Source organism: Aquarana catesbeiana, linkage group LG03, assembly GCF_042186555.1.
Source record: "Aquarana catesbeiana isolate 2022-GZ linkage group LG03, ASM4218655v1, whole genome shotgun sequence".
Classification (NCBI taxonomy): Eukaryota; Metazoa; Chordata; class Amphibia; order Anura; family Ranidae; genus Aquarana; species Aquarana catesbeiana.
In genome coordinates, this window is record NC_133326.1 from 517,469,498 (window position 1) to 517,489,965 (window position 20,468).

At 37.4% G+C, this 20,468-nt stretch overlaps 1 protein-coding gene across 4 annotated transcripts in view; it reads right to left on the bottom strand.

The window, feature by feature from the left end:
* Positions 1-20,468, bottom strand: part of EBF1 (EBF transcription factor 1) — a 465,753-nt gene that overhangs the window by 440,885 nt on the left and 4,400 nt on the right. For all 4 annotated transcript variants that reach the window (XM_073621181.1, XM_073621179.1, XM_073621180.1 and 1 more), the window contains exons 3-4: positions 19,526-19,589; positions 17,729-17,784 (exon numbers count right to left, since the gene is read on the bottom strand). In XM_073621181.1, coding sequence (XP_073477282.1) covers positions 17,729-17,784; positions 19,526-19,589 — 120 coding nt within the window. The remainder of the gene's footprint in view (positions 1-17,728; positions 17,785-19,525; positions 19,590-20,468) is intronic.

Sequence of the window (20,468 nt, forward strand, 5' to 3'; positions counted from 1 at the left end):
GCATCTGAAGCCAGACTGTATTTCTTCCTGGATCTCATCCTTGCAGATCTCGCACATGCTCAGTGCAGCACAAGCAGTGTAATAGGTTTCAGGTCAGGTTTCCATAGCAATGGCAGTGTCAGAGGAAGTTGCTGCCCCTTCCCAGAAGGCATTGCAAACAGGAAATGATGCGATGGGCCACGGCCAGGGAGGAGGAAGTGAAAAATGAATACAGCAGATATACAGTAGGTGCTGAGAAAAAAAATTTAAAAATATCCAATTCGTTTACAGTGCACAGTTTAGTGAGGGATGCTGAAGAGTTGTAAAAGTGGGTGGAACTCCACTTTAATATTTAGATGGAAACCATCCCAGCATGTACTTCAGTTTCCACACTGGTTCACAGCATAGGTAACAAATTCTAAAGATGACACTTTTCTACAACTCTACAAGGTCAAGATTTATACAACTTTTATACATTTTTCTTACAGACTCTGGTGAAAATGGGTGAATATTAGGCAAACATTGTGTGAATCTTGGGTAAAAATATTGATAAATAGACCCCTAACTCTAATAATACTACACACAACAATGATTTGGAATCAATTTTATGTATTATATATATGGTAAATATATATACACATTTAGTACAGGGTAAACCCTTAACTAAGGATTCCAACAACGCTTTTGGTATTTTTAAAGCTGAAGTTGTCTCCTTTCAGTCGGGCTGTCTCTCTTTAAAACCTCAGCCAGATGGAGGGAAAGGAATAGAGAGGGAAAAGTGTCAGTGCTCTGACAGATTTGCTTATGTTTGTAAATTCAACCTTGAGCTACTGAGCTCCTTAAATAATAGGTGCGTTACAACAAAATGAAAGTCAAAACAGAAAAACAGGTCCTAAGCTTCAACTGCTGATAGGATATGAGAATTCTAAAATATTCATAATAATTAATTTTTATACATCTTTAAAAAAAAATTACTATATATATATATATATATATATATATATATATATATATATATATATATGCATGCATTTATATAGGACACCTGCAGGAGGTAGCTTGCTTATGGTTTCAGTATCTTGATAATAGTTTTGCTGAAATTTAACAATATTTACTATATTTTTACTGGTACTATGCAACCACAACCTGTGGCCATAATACCAACAAAATATAAATGTGGCCATACTTGTGCATGGTTTCAGTCTGAAAAGGGTATTATAAAGAAAGCGTTCCTGGGAAAACGGTTGAAGTTCTACTTACTGTTCAGCAAGGCTCTAAACAAAAAGAATCACGTGTCAAAAAATCGGATGACAAAACTTGATTATACTACAATTTGCAATCGATCGCATCCGCCCATTAAAATCAGTAAGCTTACATAACTGTGGCAAATACTTGTGAGACAACTAGTAAGAAGTAAGTGCTACTAGTGCCCAGCTTGCTTCAATTGCCTCTCGTGTTCCAGTGAAGATGACCAAATGCTTGGGTTTGAATTGTGGGACTGCATGACTACAAATCGCCTGTGAACCCTAGAACAGCAAGCTGTCATAATATCTCTTTAAATAGGCCCTTGCAATTATAGTCACTCCAACTGTGTTAAGCACTTGTAACTGTGAGCATATGTGAAGTGGAAAACTGTGACTCTGGTAGTAGAGAGGCCGCGCAGGCTTGATGGACCTTTAAACCTGAACTGCGATGGTTTTCATTAGAGGCACATTACATAGTGATGATTATTTTAAACGCGTTGTGCAGCCCTTGTGTCCCATGGGGATTGTTTGCAATAGCCCGACAGGGTGATGTCATACTGTACCTAGCGCAGATTTCAATGACATCATCCATTGTAAGAGAAACAAACCACAGTGCATTATCGCCCAGCATCCCTCTCTAGAACATACAAGGGATCAGATTACCGCCTTGAAAACAGAACTGCAGTGAGTGTGAAAAACAGGACCCAAGAGGATGGAAATTAGGAGCAGAATGAAATACATGCAAATCAGCGCAATTCTCTGTGCTGAATTCACAGGCTGTCTAATTTTGTACTGAAAATCTTATTTATCACAGGGTTCATAGTCTTTGCAAAAAATCAGATCTCCTGTAAATTCCCACTGCAGTAATGGCGAATAAAAGTCAAGACTGGATTGGTTGGTATGGGTAAAAATGTTACTAATTCAAGTATATTTTAGCAACAAACAGCATAGGCAACAACCTTAAGTGATTAAGTGATACAGGCACATGTAACTGTTAAATAAATGCAGTTTTGATAGTAATTAAACTGAGGGTTCTTTTGCTTCCTCTTTAAACTCATTTTTATTTAACTTTTTTTTCTAATAAAGAAAAAGAAGGTGGTCACATGTCTCATTTCACCGCACATCCCAAAATACCAGCTTTATTTCAGGATAGCAGGTAATACAAATAATTCCTTTTTGCTAATTGTATATCCACAACCATTGGGTTTTAACACAGATACAGTGTAATAAGATAAAGCCATTTATTCCAAACTTCATACAGTTTCAGACTTGTTGACCATAATCGATGCAGTTTATGAAAACTAGGATTCTATGGTGTAGCGCACAAGTGTCAAACACAAGGCCCGCAGCCCTTCAGGCCATTTCATGTGGCCATTGCAACCAGGGCTTTTTTTCAGCTAGAACGAGGTGGAAACTCTCACAGATTCCTGCCTGCCCTGCACTCACTGCGGGGACAAGGACGATTCAGATGGCAGGTGCAGTGTGGGATGGGGCATCACGTGGTAAGCTGCACTGTGATTCCATCTGTGCCCGGTTGCAGAGATTCTAACCAATGATCTCCCTGCAAGTGAGAGAAAGAGGGGTGGACTCGCTTACACTGCCAGGAGGTACTAGAGACGGGCCTGGTAGGGGAGATGCGAGGAAAGTCTTAAACCCTGCACTCTATATGTAGCACACTCCTCAACCCTGCATTCTATGCATAGGGCATCCAAAAACTGCACTCTGTGCATAGGACACACCTGAACTCTACCCTCTGTACATAGGGCACCCCTGAACTCTAGATTTAAGGCACTCCTGATATTTATTTCCTGGTATTTATTGCCCCTTATGATCCTCCCAGAGTCGGTGCAATTTGACCACACACACCGCTTGATGCGCTTTGTCAGGGGAGGGTGTGGTCGAGTTCCTGCACCTTTTCTCTGAGACAAAAAGCCCTGGGAAAATCTATATAGTCTTATAGATACAAACAACCCTTTGAGGGCAACCATAATGCTGATGAGGCCCATGATGAAATTGAGTTTGACACCCCTGGTTTAGAGCATTCATTCTCAGCCAGGATTCCTCAAGGGGTTCCTTGAGCTGTAGCTAACTGACCATCTGATGTGTAGGTCTGTGTATAGTTTCAGGTCCAACGTCACTTCGCAGAACCATCTTTTTAGCTTGCTGTTAGGGTAGCATTCTGACCACCACTGTAAGGGGGCATTCTTTCCACTGACCAACAATGCAAGGAGCATTCTCCCAATGGACTTTGATAAACATATCTAAACAGAGGTTCCCTTAAACCTGATAATTCTTTCAAGGGTTCCTTATGGATAAAAAGGTTAAGAAACCTTTGGTGTAGAGATTGGTGGCCAGTGAGAGAAAAAAAATAAAAAACTATTTCCAAGTGCAGTTGTAAAGCTGAACTGTTCATTCATAAGCAATAATTCTTGATTTTATTAAAAATGTTTAGCTGTAGACCCCTTTCCCAGGTTAACCCAACTTTGTTTAGCATGCTGAGGTGTTAATGGCAGTCAGTCACCTTGTATCAAGGGCTTCTCTAAGCCTGTCCATACACGGCCAGATCAGCTGTAACTGTGGTTAATCAACTGTGGTTCCGCAATCTGCAGAAATGCCAGATGTGTCAGTTATAGAATGGTTTAAGTCAGTGGTCCCCAAACTGCAGCCTGGGGGCCGAATGCAGCTCTTTGTTTGTCTTTATCTGGCCCTCGGGGCACTAGTGACACCAACAATGGGGCATAATTCCTGCTATTTACATTAAAAAATGGAGCACTACTTCTCCCACTGACACCAATAATGGGGCACCATTTCTCCCACACCAACAGGACTATTCCTCCCCCTAATAACAAAGATGGGGCACTGTTTACTCTCACTGATGCCAGGACAATTTCTACTCCCATTGGCCACAGTCTAAAGTCTGAAAGGCAGTAAACTGGCCCTTTGTGTAGAAAGTTTGAAGACCCCCGGTTTATTTGGATGGTCAGGGGATTGTGGGAACGGCTGTTTTAGAGATGTGCACATGCTAACGCAACCCTCAAACAAATCTCCAAAAGAAAAATACCTGAATAGAAATGTTTTTGAGTGAGAAACTTCCTTTTTAAAATGTATGTTGATGTTGCCAAGGGAATATTATTAAATAAGGTTTACTTGTGTGCACTTTGAAGAACCAATCACATGCAAGGGGAAAAATATCAATAAAAAAGGAATGCTTGCTAAGACATTACTGGTTTAACGATGTGAGCACAGCTTACCCTTATTTACGTAGCTCAGTGACCATAATTTTTGCTAAGTGAACATTGTCTACTTCTTTGGTAAATCAGCCTCATTGTTTTCAATAGTATCTGTTTACACTAGTGGGTTGAAAAAAAATGCAATATTTTTTTCCCTTCCAGTCAACTCTTTTAAAAACGCCACATGGCACTACACATCCAAAGGGCTAAACACATTAGCTCATGCCTTATGGTGAGAATGACCCCTAGTCTCATTGAAAGATCTGCGTTACTAGGCCAATTTTATAATGACTTAATTTTTCTATGTGTAGTAGTAACATTATTGTATATTTTTTATAATTACAGTGAAAATACCAAGCTGTGAATATTTTCTATATACCGTGTAACAAAAAAAAAAAATCATGTAAAAATAATGACTTTCTAAAAACAAAACAAAAAAAAATAAAAGAAGCAATATTCCACCTTAAGATGTTCATTATTCAGTGTTTATATCCAGGTCTCTGTTACAGTGTTGCAATCTGCCATCACCCCGCACCAAATGACTACAAATCCGCTAATCTATATTCAGAGTTCACATGCAATTTGGCGCTGGCGTCATGCCGTTGCAGTCAGGAAATCGCTGGCTGCGTAAAATCAAAATATCAACATGGGATTAATAAAATACATCTTTGCTAATATGTTCATTTTTAAGGTAGTTCAAACATTCACTTTGGTAGCAGCTCTAGCGTAAATATCCCGGAACAAATGGTGATATGTAATACAGGAGGAAGCAGTTGGGATGCCAGACTGGAAAATACATTAGGCCATCTGGCTCAGGCAGCCTCTCCAAAATCCTCAGCTTTGTTTTCACCCCCCGACTCCAAACAACACATTTTCCACTATGATGAGTGTACACTTTCCTAAACACGCTTCCTGATCATGCATGCAAATTTCCCACTTTGTTTACATGATTAGATTTATTAATTTGGTAGGGAAGAAAAAAAAAATTGCAAGTCAAGATCTAAAGCTGCAAAATAGATAAATAAATACAATTTGCAAGCTTTGCGATAACTAGTAATTATTTTTGTGTGTGTTTTTATTAAGAGAAAGGTTATATTTGGTAATCCTAGTTAGTTTAAAATAATCTTTTATTCAAGGGAAATTATGATCTTCCTTTCAAATTTCCCCTAAAGGAAAACTATAACAGCATTTTCACTTTTCTTTTCTTCAGTAGATATAAACTCTGACCGAATGACATTTAGTGTGCTAAAAAGCATGGAATATTGTGAACAATTTCTATTATTTTTTTGAATAGAATATTTATTTTTATATTTTTTTTCCCCATCCTTTGTTGCCTTTCAGTACTGCAGATCTGCTCCAGCCTCCTTGCATCCACCTTATGTCTAAATGCACTCCAGAGATGGCTACATGGCATTACTTAGAGACGGTTTCCTGATGGTAACCACAGTGGACCATGGCTGATTAAAGGGGAAGTAAACCCTGCCTCTTTTTTCGTGACCTGCAAAGTAAAGGCATAATGTGCTAGTATGCATCGCATACTAGCACATTATGTGAAACTTACCTGCAAATGAAGCCTCAGTCGTCCCCGCTGGAGGCCACATCCATCTTCGCCCGTCTTCCTTCCGGGATCGCTGACTCCGGCTGTGTGATTGGCCACATGACATCAATCCCGTGCATGCACGCAAGAGCCGCAGGTCGTGGCACATGGCTTGGCCATTCCTTCAGAGCGCATATGCCAATGACGTCATCAGCACAGTATACAGTAAATATCTCCCAAACTATGCAAGTTTAGGAGATGTTTACAGTACCTATAGGTAAGCCTTATTAATGGCTAACGTATACGTACAAACATTAGAGGAAAGTTTACTTGCTCTTTAAAAAGTGTGTTGGAGTGGCCACTTTATAAAAAGCCCATGTGACAGGATGACAATGCAGGAACAACTGAAAAATGGGGACCAAGCATTTTCACCCTATAACAAGAACTACCTAAACCTTCATGACATGACCACCAGGGATCATTTTATGGAAAACTACAGATTTAAAATGATGAAAATAGCTGTTGATATGATTAACATGTTGAATTCATATAAGATTTAAGTTATTGGGTTTACATCTACTTTAATAAACAAGTGAATATGATCAGTTTAAAGGGGACATTAAACTGATAGAACCATCAGGGTTAATTTATTGAAACTGAAAAGTGCAAAATCTGGTGCAGCGATGCATGGTAGCCAATAAGTTCTAACTTCAGCTTGTTCAATTAGGCTTTGACAAAAAAAAAACCCTGGAAGTTGATTAGGTTGGTTACTGTTTGGTTACTGTGCACAGTTGCACCAGATTCTGTGTGCACCAGTTTTAGTAAATCTCCTCCATGGCAGTTGTTTCTGACTTCTTATTTAGTAAATGCATTTTAACTGGCTGTCACGGTGACCCTCTGTCTTTGAGTGAATGAGCCAGAGTATGCAGATAAGAGCTTTTGCCTTCCAGACTTGCAAGTTTATTCAAGCATAACTACATTAATGGTCAGGGTCAGGTAGCAACTAGGGTTGCCACCTCATCCCTTTAAACCCGAACACATATGAATTACACAGGTTCTGAGGCTAATTTAATGCAGATAAGGCTTCAAGTGAGTTAAATTACAACCGTAATCAGCCACAGAACCTGTGTAATTGATAAGTGTTTGGTTTTAAAGGGATGAGGTGGCAACCCTAGTAGCGACAGTCCCAATTTTTTCTCTTAGAAAGGGCTTACTTCAATGTAACCAAGCCTACCAATGAATGTTAATTATTGATAAAAACTCCTTTTTATCTATAGGTCTACAATAATCATATAATATATATGTCTATAATTTGTAACTGTTATACATGCTGTACATGGGGCCAGCCATATTTACTTATGCAGGTTTTGCTTTCTTGTTGTGTAGGGCTACACAACAGTTATGCTGTATTGCTCCTTCTCACAATGAACGTCTAGGTCTGGATTTACTATAGTGTGAAGTTTTATGAAGTGATGTGACCAGATTTACCAAAGTAAACTAAAGTTGTCTGTGGTCACTCCAAGCAGTCTGTTCTCTGAAGGAAATAAAAAAAAGTGCTTTGTCTTTCTAATGATTGGATGTTTGACACAAAAACAGGTTCATGTCAAATCACTTCACACATTAGGAAATCTATCCCAGTTCACTGCACTTCATCTCCCTCCAGTGCACTGTAAATTATGTCCCTATGAGTAGCTTGACCCATTGAAAATAATGCACTTCTTAAGTTACTGAAATCCCAGCCTGGGTGGTTGGAGTACAAATAAGAGCTCCTTCTAGTGACTTTTATAAGTATCTCCATATTTAATACAAGAACATAAAAAGGACAAGCAATCATATAAAATGTAAAAGTCAAAAATTACCTAAAAGTCAACACTTACATAATAAGTTGAAATATGCTCTGAATGAAAATACACCATTCTGTCCCCTGTAAGGGAAGTTTTAGTACATACATTTTTCAATTACAAATGTACATTTTGCCTAAAAGTTATTTTTGCTATAAGGTTTGCATTTTCATGTATGTCAGATTTCACAATTAGCATGTCTCAAAACCTGGGGCCCAGAGCTCTGCAATTACCTATCTGAGCTGGAAAAGATGAGGTCCGACCTACCCCTTTCTCTCCTCCTACAAAAGACTGTTAGTCTTGGGAGTATGTTCATCACATTGAAGGAACAATGCAGAGATATGGGGATAAGGGAAGACATAGCTAGCATCAGTTTTTCCAGAAGAACTCAGAATTGAAACAAATATACTCCACACGTTTTGGGACACTTTGGTAAAAAGCTTTAGATTTGTTCAGACTTCTTTAGGTACCTCCAGTGTATGTAGCTTAATATAATGACAGGTCAGCTTTACAATTTTAGTTAGCTCTTTGGAAAATTCTCAAGTCTTCCACTGAGTAAGTTTGTTATGCTGTTGATGACAACTGTCTAGGAAGGGATTTACCTCACTGTGAAGAGATTTCCTTGCACTATCTGTTGTGTGTACAGAACAGGAAGTGAAGGAAACCTCTTGAATGGGACACAAAGGAAAAATAAAGTTTTGAAGGGGTTTTGTTTTAAGTACTCTCTACTCTATCCCATTAAATGGTTTTGAATTTAGATACATTTTAAAATATACTGCTAAAATTATGCACAGCTGGCCATACATGGACCGAAATTCATTTGGATCATCAGGGACAGGCCGAATTTCGATCCATGTATGGGCAGGCTGGTGTTTTGCATTTGACCTACTGATCAACTTCTGTACAACCAGCCTTTGGGATTTTCCCCATTCCTTTAGAGATACTGGCTATAGCCAGCAGTGTTGATCAGTGTAATCCTGAGGCTGGGGAAGTCTCCCCGCTGTAGGAGTACAAAGTGGATTCTCCCATCCATCTCGAATGTGTGGGGGAATAAAGTCTTTTTTTTGTTCAACCCGCTGGTTGATCTAAAATAAAAAAAAAGAAGAATGTACGGGCTGCTTAAGTATTCTCTGTAATAATACAGATAGAAGAACCATTACCAATGTGCAAAGGGCAACCATAGAGAAAACTCCTAAACACATAGCAATCAACCTAAAGCACTCCACCTAAAGTTTAAGTATTTATGCCCCCAGTGCTCAGTTCTGCCCATTGCTATTAAAGCTGAACTCCAGTTACAACTTGTCACATTGATCCAGCGTGGACCAATGTAACTATTATGTTCCACACCTGTGGGAACGCTGTGGAAACTGGAAATCACTGTAGTAGTCACCGCTACTACAGTGATTGCAAAAGTCTTCTGCATCCTGTGCCAAGCAGCACTGTATATTAACCACAGGGGTCACCTGTTTGGCATGGCCAACATTCAGAAAACACCTTGCATTTTTCTCAAAGAATGCAAAGCCTTCTCTAATTGGACGAGCTGGAAACCATGACTTTATTGCCCTGCTTCTCTACCTCATCCAATCAGCGGACGCTTTGCATTCACTGAGAAAATTGCATGGCATTCTCTGAACAGCAGCATATTGCATCTATGAAGTAGTGGCTCCTTACACTAGGATAAGACTAAGTACACCATTCCCTCCCAGGCAGGTGTTCTCTAGTCTAGAGGTAACTGGGAATAACATTGAAAACAGTGCAGCACATCCAGAGAGAACAGGAAGTTACAAGTTTTTTACTTCACTTATTAGACAGATATAACTGAACGTTTTAATGGTTTTCTTTTTAACAAACCAAAAGGGAGTAAATCTGAGAAGTACATTGTTAGGGTTTACAGACACTTTGGAATCTACAGTATTTATAAAAAAATATTTGCTGAAGCATTTGCACAGTCAACTAGAGTAATCCCGTAATATGTCTAATACATATATTTCCTATGACCAGTGTCATCTAGTGGTCATAATGCAATCTTTTCCTGTTTTTTCAGGATTAAAAAAAAACATTATGGCCTGTACAGTAGACGGAGCTGGTGATCAAAGAAAATACACATATTAGGCACATTACAGGGATTATTTGTGATGGCTGTGCTAATGCTGAGGAATTCACACAACAATCCTTAACAAACAGACCCACGAAATTTTCATATATAAAGTATTTTTAGAAAAAAGTATTTGCTCCTCTTTCTGTGTAAGATTCGAAAATCTCTATCACATAGGTCATTCAGGACTAGGGATAACCTTGGTCTCAATCCAAAAACAGCTGTCAGTGCTGGCCTAATCAGCTGTGACCAGGTCATTCCCTGCCCCGCAGCTGCCTGTACACAAAGGGGTGGGGACACCATGTGGCCATATTAGGTCAATGATGTCAGAAGCTTTCCTTGTCTTTTCTGTACATGCAGATGAGGGGCAGGGAATGACAATCCGCAGTAGCTTGCACCGACAGCTTCCTTCTGGGTTCTGCTTAACATGGGTTTGGACTGAACCCAAACTTACCCCTATTTAAGACCACTTTTTTCTCTTCATGGAAATTAATGTATTGGTTAATTACATACTAGCTGTATTACCACCACTAGGGATGCTACTAAAGTTTTAAATTCCCTGAAACATTGGGGAATATAGGTGAAATTTAGCTCTTGGTGACATGTATTAGAATCAAAATTAGGCAAAATTAAGGAATACCTACATTAAAAACCTTTTTTTTTTTTTTCTCATCGTTGGATAGAAGAAGGGAGGGTTATACCCACTGTCAGTTTTTTCATCAGTGTCTCATCTGGTAGATCTCACTTCCTGTCCTGTAGACTTAACAGGAAGTGAAAGGGTATCATTCCAAGATGAGGAAATCCATGCTTTGACAATTGCCCCAGAAACAAGGATCCCCATTGGAAGATTATATTTCTCTGTTCTTGTTCCTGAGTAGGACAGTCAGAGTGAATCCCCCTAACAGAAGCAATGAAAACCTGACAGTGGTTCTAACCCTTCATCGCTCTATACATATCTAAAAAAAAAGCTTGGCCTTTATTTATACGTTTAGATCGTTTTTGAAAGTGTGCAATGGCCTTTGATTGGCTTCTGAGGGTTTTTTGTTGGCTTCTATTGCGACGCCAAAAAATATCCTCTTAATAGCCTCAGTATTTAAATGTTTTTTTTTCTGCAAAAACGGTCAAATTCTAAACAAATAGTGCACAAATAATTATAAAACACCAAATTCAAGAAAAAGAAAAAAAACATGAATACAAGGTACAGTAAATAAAATAAAATATCATGAAATAAAATAAACCACCCTAAATACACTCTCCAAAAAACACATCCTCTAAATATAGAAAATAAAAGGATATATGTTTTAACGCAATTAAGGCTACGCAGTTCAATGACCAAAATTGAGAGTTTCCTGTACCCTGTATTTTCGTGGCAAAATCATTTTAGCTGAAATCACTTCACTCATCCCTAATCACCAGTTAAGAACATCACAGGAAACTTCTCACTGGCTGCAGTTGATGCAACGAATAGGAAGTTCTCATACATTTGCTAGGTGTAAGCAAATGAAAAAAGGGCTTATTCATAATAAGTTAGTTTACTAAATTACAAATGAGATTTAGCTTCTTAAAATTGTACAAGATTCTGGCAAAAAATAACACTGCAGGGTACTGATCTGTGAATAACAAGGGCTTGCAATTCATAAATAACTATTTCACATTGCACACATTCATGTGTGGATACTGAAAACGTAGATGAGATAATTCTTGTGTGATAAATCAAACACAATTAAAATACCTTGCCCTGGTGACATGGTGATGGTATAAAACACTAGTAATAGTCATCATTCATTTTAAACCAAAAGCGCACCTTACGCACAAACAGTTCAATTCTATAAAAGCGCTGCGCAAACTGTCGGCACTATATAAATCCTGTATAAAAATCATAAAAGATGATGAATTTGTTTAAGGATGGTTTGACAGTCTGTTCTGTTTCTCAATCATTGATTTCAACTCTGTTAAAGAAGACATCAGGAAGGAGAACCTTTAGGTGATTCACCTGCTGCTGTTACACATAAAGATGTTTTCTACCAAACAAACGTAGATGGGAATATTCCGATGTTTAACCTAATTCTAATAGAATTTTTAAAAAAAGGTTCTACGCCTTTTAATTACTTTCAAATGTGAGTGGTGCATGTAAAAAATCCATATATTCCCCACAGGTCATAAATTATAAAGTCTCGTTTGACTAAGTTTATGTATCAAGTAACCTTCACTCTTCCTAACAAGTACCCTATTAGTGCAAAAAGAATATAGTGACTGTAGAGATGAGGAAATGGGGGGAGTGAGGAAGAGAGAGAAAGAGAGCAAGAGAGAGGGAGAAAGTGATTGAAGGAGACTAAGAGGGATGGGGGAAAGAGGGACAGAGAAACGGTGGAAAGTGGCCAGAATAAAGTGAGAGAGATAGAAAGGAATGAAGGAGATTGATCGAAATTGAGAGAAAGGGGAGGATTTAGAGGGAGAAAGAGAGAGAGAATCACGAGAGTGGCAGAGACTGAAAGAAACAGGGACAAAGAGGATGGAAAAGGGAAGGAATTAGAGAGAGAGAAAAAAAATATGAAGAAGAATAACAGAGATTAAGGGAAACAGGGTTATAAGAGGGGGAAAGGGAAGAAAATAGAGAGCGAGACAGAACGAGAGGGACAGAAATTGAGGGAAAGAGTGACAGAGAACATGAGAAGGAGAGATTGAGAGACAAGAAAAAGCAATTGAGATAGATAGATAGAGATTGAGGGAAAAAAGGGACAGAAAAAGAGGAAAAGAGAGAGGGGTAAAGTTAAATAAATAGAGTGTGAGAGAGGATGAAGGAGAGTGACAGAATTTGAGGGAAAGAGGGACAAAAAGGGTCAGAGGTGAGGGAAAAGAGAGAGAGAGGAAGAATAAAACAGAGCAACAGAAACTGGGAGAAAGAGAAATAGAAGAGAGGGAGAGATGAGGGAATAAAGAGAGAGAAAGGGAATACAAGAGAGTGACAAAGGATGAGAGAAAGAGGGACAGAGAGAGAAAGAAAAGAAAGATAATGACAGGGATTAAGGCAACTGGGGACAGAAATAAGGAGAGAGAAGAGAATAAAGTAAGAGAAAAAGCACGAAGAAGAATGGAAGGAGAGAGACAGAGGGTGATTGCCAAGGAAAGACAGGAATGTAGATGTTCTGCCGAAAGAAAAGGGATCTGACAGCGGAAATAGCTGCACAGTAGGTCACAAAATATCATAGACTTAGAAGAACATAATACTCCACCAAGACTCATTTTTCATATATTTCAAACACGGATCCTATCCACCACCCCATAATTCTTGTACCTATATACGAAGCACATTCCCATCGCTGTAGGAACCATACTTGCTTTAGTAAGCCTAAAATATCTTCTAAATAAAGATTATTTTAATTAAAAGCAGAGAGAGAAAGGTAGAAGACAAAAAGTTAGGGCAAAACAAAAACAACAGAGGGTGATGCAATAGAGTAAAAGAAGAAGAAGTATGAGCACAGAGGAACAGGTGGTACCACCAATGTGTACTATCCAAGTAACTTTTATCCCACCAGGTAAAGGTGATAGGCATAGGTTACATCTACTTCAAGCCAAAAATAAATGTCACTTTAAAAGGACTTGCTGGTGGTTCTGCCATTCCACCAGCAACTGGGAGCTAAGCTCAGCCATTGCTAGTGGTGTGGAACTCTGAGGAGCAAACTAATTTAGAGTGAAGAAGGAAGGCCGAAAGAAGGGAATAGAAATAAACACGGGTGCAGAGGAAAAAAGAGTAGGAGAGGAGGAAAGGTGTGGAATGTAAAAACAGAATGGTGAAAGATAATCAGACCCTCAAGTTTCTTATTACATGTAGCATGTTAGTCTTATTTAGAACAAGTAAGTAGAACCTTTCCAGGGTTGGCTATGGAGGAACCGATATCAGACAAAGAACTACCCATCCTTATACAAGTCACTATAACATTGGACCCACTGTGATCCTTGCTTGACACTGCCAATGACAATTTTTTAATCTTTAATTAAAACCCACTGCAGAAAAAAATTCCAGCAAGGTAAATCTCCTTGTAGAATACCAAATATTGGTGCCCACCAACATTGCCTATCACTGCCTCCCAGCAGTGCATACACAAACAAATAATCACAAGCAATGCTCAAAACTGGAAAAACAAATTGGCCTTATTGAGTTGCATTTAGGAGGCTTACGTAGTACCACACGCCTCTGACTTATTGTTACACCACCAAAAGAGAACCTTATAAAACTGTCTGAAATCTCCTAGACCAACCAGCTGATGATCTGAAGCTCATAGGTGTTCTGTTAATGTTATCTACTTCATGCACTGGTGCAAGAATTTATCATCTCATGTGACCACTGAGGTGCATACTAACATCTCATATCAAGGAGGCAAGAACTCGCAAGTCCAAGAGTACCTTCCCAGATACCCCAGCCTGTACCCCAGCTGGTGGATCATGGGGAGAAAGTCTACTGACTTGGCTGACACATACATATATACGTACACACACACTCATTCATGATAAAACAGTTGTTGACTAGTGGCCCACTGTATTACCCTACCAGGTACACCTTTCCTTATTTGCTAGAAATAAATTGATCTGAGCAGCTGCCATTACTTTTGCTTTTCTTGCACTAGATACACCGGAGTCCTTCAACTGCCTTGAGCAAGTTTGGCCTTCGGGTGTGTTGCTGTACCTTTAAGGAAGATAGGGCTGACTCTGGGTAAGCCTTCTCTCAATTAATATATTTCTATTTATGTCTCACAATTGGTAATTTGGATAATCTAGAATTAGGGACTACAATTTGCAGAGGTGCATTAATGCAGCATTGTGACCTCAGATGTAACAAATGCAAACAAAAATAACTGGATTGTATGCTGGGGAATTTTTGTAATAAGATACAGCTATATTATAAATATAACAGATATTATAGTGTATAATATATATATATATATATATATATATATATATATATATATATATATATATATATAAAATTACATTTATACCGTATAGATAACTGAGTCATTGCAGTTGTGGACATCCAAAATCGAATTTGTAAATATGTTTGTACATAAATATATATATACATACAGTATATATAAATATATGCAGTATACATAGATATAGATATATAATGGTTTCTGAGGTGCAGGAGATTGTCTGTAGAAGACAGCTGAGGAATGATACAGTATCAGGATCTGACCTCAGAACACTGTAGTTCCCTTGCCTTCTGCGTTGATAACTTTCCAGGTTACTAGCTCATGTAAAATGCATCTGAGGCTGCAGCTTTTCACAGGATTTCTCTCTAGTCACATCTGTCAAGCCTGTGTGGCACTAATTTCAGAAAGAAGCATACACAACACAGCTTCTGCTTCATTTCAGCGCATCAACATGAACTATTCACCTATATTACACTGTGCGTTGTTACCCTTTATAGCCCACGTCGTTCAACCTTATATGTATGATATAAACATTTATGTACAAACAGTCATATCTGTCTTTATAATATATATATATATATATATATATATATATATATATATATATATATATATATATATATATATATATATATATATATATATATTTATATTTATATACACACACACATATATATATGATACCTTTTTAAAGCTTATATCCTTGTTGTCAAAAATGAAAAAGACTTTGTGACAGCTGGCTAATATTATCAAGGGTCAAACATACCCTCAAGCCAAATAGAAATGTATTCACTGCTGCATATATTAAAAGAATGTTTTTTTGTTACTAAACACCTATTTTATAAGTAATGAAATCCTTTGATAAACAGCAAAATAAACTGACATACAAACAACTTCTTAAAATGACCCTTAAAAAAATTGTTAAAAGATATCTTTAAAAAAAAGGGGGTAAACCTTATAAACATTTATTATAATTTCTGAGGATCTTAATAATAATTAATTATTGTATTTATTTCTACTTATACATATAGCCAGAGACTGTATAAAAATCTCCACTCGTTCATGTTTAATTATAAATGTATATATATTTTTAAAATGCATCCTGCAGATTTTTTTTTTTTTTAATGAATTGTTTGTAGGTATTCAGCACTACTACTATAAAATATTGTGCATCCTTAGAAATCATTGAATTATTTATTCTAACTCTGTAAGCCAAATACCAGAAGATTTCAGTATAATATTTTGTTTGTGAGGGGCTTATGAATCAGTGTTCAGCGTTTTGTTTAATATCAGAAAAAAAGACATTCAATATTACTAGAGGATTGTCTAAAAAAAAAAAAATAGGAAATGCCTGAGGTGTCTGCAAAGAGGTCCAAAAATACAGTCTGAAGTGCATAACATTGACAGGAAGGAAGGAGGTTACAATGAGACTGGGATGCTTTGGTTAAAAAAAAAAAGAAAAAAACTATTGAAAATATCAGTTAAATGTTTTGCCTTTTTAGCAAAATGCTTAAAATAATAACATGATTTCAACACTGCTGTCAATCCGATTAGCTATTTAAAAGATTGAGTAATTTTCAGAATTATTTATTTTCTTATAACAACCCTTGCCTGCTACTGTGAGACTCTAGTCTAGAACGATTACTATAGGCACAGAGGTGAGGCTGATTGCTCACTACCTGGGTCATAGGATCCCAGACAAGGGGTGGGTTAAGATCAGTTCCCTGGAAAGGGGGCAGAGCTTGGTATCTGAAACACAGCTGGCAGTGAACTGGATAATCATTGTACCAATAAGAGCTATAACAGGGCCCTGTTGTCTGTAAACAATCTGCACAGGCATTCTTTAAAAATTGGCATTGCACTATACAATCTGATTGTACAATTTCATTTAGATCCACCATCAACTATGTAGTACAAGGGCCATCCTAACTGGATTAAATGAATTGGATTGTTTAGGTATGTCTGTATAAAGCATAGTGTTGGTAAATCTAAAGAAGATTGTACTGAGATTGTACAATCTATAATGCATGGTCAGTTTAAGCTGCGCCATAGACGCTCTGGTACATCTTGGTTTGCTGTTGTGAAGCTACAAAAGAATTCATGCCATACTTGTCAAACTATAAGTCTAAGCCATTTGCTTGGACTTGTAGTTCAACAGCTACATAATAAAAGTGCCCTTTAGGACAGCAGAAGCCTTGATGGGGGGGGGGGGGGGGGGGCTTTCTGGCACAGCAAGCATCAGTGTAGACACACTGGGGTTGATTTATTAAAACTGGAGATGCACCAGATTTGCACTCTCCAGTTTTAGTAAATCATCCCCAATGAGTTTTAGAGTCACAGAAGCTGGCAACCAGCAGTCTGACTGGTAAGGCAGTTAATTGTAGTATCATGGTATAACCACAACGTTTTCTCCTGCTGCCAAGTTATCCTGCAACTTGTAATTCTACATCAGGTGTACCCTCCTTTGCCCTATAGAACACATCCACAGCACATTATTCTTTTTTTTTTTTTTTTACAGAGATGTCTCATACAAGCAATCTGTGATACCAGTCCAGTAACAAAGTTCAGCTCCAGTTATGCCTCAGCCTTTGTAATCCAGCCTTACCCATCTGTCATCACCCAGTTCAACCTCTTGCTCATTGAGCCACTAAACCAATGCCAGAGACAGCCCTGTAAGGGTCACATCTCCTATACACAGCAGCTCCTGTAGGGCCCTTACAAAGCACACAAGCAGTTATTGTCTAAGGAAAACTGCAAAACACACTGATCCACATACTGACACCATCCTCTTTACTGCCTGACCCCACACACTGCTACTCATGCATTCATTTACATGCCAGCATTTCTGCGTTTTCAACTGTGAACACTTACTTGTTTGGTCATGGAGTCTATTAATCTCACATAAAAGTCCTGTTCTGTCCTAATACCTGTGAAAGAAAATGACAGAGCTGTCAGCAGCAATGTACATAGCTCTTCCCTGATAAAGGTCCCAAAGAGGAACCGAAACGTTGCCAATTCAGCATTAGTGATTACATATACAATAAGGAATACAGGGGGAGATTTACTAAAACTGGAGCACACAGAATCTGGTACAGCTCTGCATAGTAACCAATCAGCTTCCAGGTTTTATTATGAAAAGGTTAAATGAAAAAGCTGAAGTTAAAAGCTGATTGGTTACTATTCACAGCTACACCAGATTCTGCGTGCACCAGTTTTAGTAAATCTCCCCCACAAAGAGGTCTTCATAAAATCATAAAATTCCCAAAAAAGGAGAAAAGACAATAATAATAATATATTGATGGATAGGCTAACAGAAGGAAGGCTGTTTGATAAATCTATATATTTTGATGTATATACATAAACAAGAAGAGATACAACTAAAGATATATAGATATGTAGGTTGCCTATACTCATGTAAAAATATATTTATGGGTAAAGAAGGCAATCTGAAAAATCTATATCATTTAAAGTATATGCATAAATCAAAGGAGTTAGAACTAAGCAAAAATATAGTAGATATATAGGTTGCTATAGAAAGATAGATAGATAGATAGATAGATAGATAGATAGATAGATAGATAGATAGATAGATAGATATCACATTATACTGCTAAATGCCTTGCTTTAATACAATAACACAATATACAAATGTTTTAGTATTATAATAACACAAGATACACATTATAGTACACACTTTGCAGTGCCCTTAGTAATACTGTAAAATAGACCAGCAATAGAGGCATTTTTTGTTTTTTTTTTAGACCCCTGTAGACAGAGGACTGATGTACATTCTGTATTACAAATTTTAATCCTAGCACTTGAACTTTGTCTCTCCCTAAATTGTCAGATTCCTAAGAATCATTAAATCCACACACAGCCCGACAGAGTATTTTTTAAAAAAATCTGGCAGTGGGAGAGTTAATATCCTCCCCCCCCCCCCAGTATATGTTACAAGTCGCCGGATAATGTGATCAGCAGTGTCCCAGTCTGCCATAAAAGTAGATGACAGCCGTTGTATGTGAAAGCATTACAGTCCTGCAAACGGGGCATCTAGAAAATGCATTCATTTCAGCCCGCGGCAGACAAAGGGTTAATGATGTATAGATGTCGCAGAGGGATCTGGTTACAGGAATCACAGCCTTGTCTGGGCGTTTAACCCGCGACAAAATAGCCTTCAAAATAAAGATTTGCGACTTTGCACCGTAATCTCTTCTATGTAAAACATGTGTTTATTTCTGTTTATTTGTTGTTTCCTGTAGACATAATATTAAGTCAAGCTGTCCACCACCTTTTTAATGATTAATTAATTCTGGGTTGTAAATACATTTAATTTGATAATGATAAAGCCATTGACTCCAAACGTAAATGCGAACTGCAGTTATAATTGCAGTTATAAAGGGTAGCTCTGTGATATGCTGATTGAATATTAAATAAACAAAATAGGAAGGCATGTGATAACATGTGCGACACTCGATATAGCAACAAATAAATAGTAGTACATGTAACATTATGGCTTTGTATTTAGAATAATTCTGGGTCTTCTGAATGCTGACAACATTCAACCACACGAAGTAATTTCCAATCCCTATCCAAACTTTTTTTTTATGTATTTTTTTTTTTAACTTAGTTGTCAAAATTAATTGAGAACTTTAAACCTCCAATACTTACCGTTACTATAGAGCAGCTGGAGTCGGTAATGGATCCCATTATTGGTCTTTTCAGTGCTGGTTTCCTGATTTTTACAAAAAAAAAAAATTAACAAAGACACTATACATTATTATTATTATACCGTGCGCTATTTTTTGTATATTTATATTTTTAAGCTGTATGTTCTTATGTTATCGCCATGATATAGCACTGATTTTACAGCCTTGACCATTTTTTTTTTTTTACTTCAAAATAAAAATAGCACAAAGTCTTCCTGTTATGTTAGCTTTGCGCTTGCATTGTATGGAGCAAAATATATAACAATCGCTCAAAAGAGGAATAGACCGTATAATAAAAGAGTAATACAACATCTGTAAGCTTATAGGAAATATGTGTTGACTATTATTACCATAGCACCACATTTTTATTTGGTAGGCATTGACTTTGGTCAGAAGACACATTTGGTAGGCATTGACTTAAGTATGGACTTCATATGTAGATAGGTGCTTTTATTATTTCTATTATTACATTTATATGAGTTTTCTATCCGTTTGTCATCCTTGTATGCACCTTGAAGTTTATAAAACCCAAATTTCTAATACAGCATCTATATTTCACCAATATTTTTCATCAAATTATTAAGGGGTAGGTAAGGTTATTAAAAAGAGGGAATCTTTGGTGAAATGAGCATATGAAACTGTTAAAGAATTATTATTGATAAGGGGTAGGTAAGGTTGTTAAAAAGAGGGAGTGTTTGATAAAACGAGTATACGAAACTGTTAAAGAATTATTATTGATATGGGGCAGGTATGGTTATTAAAAAGAGGGCATCTTTGATAAAATAAGCACATGAAGCTCTTAAAGAATTATTACTGATATGGGGCAGGTATGGTTATTAAAAAGAGGGAATCTTTGATAAAATAAGCATATGAAGCTCCTAAAGAATTATTATTGATATGGGGCA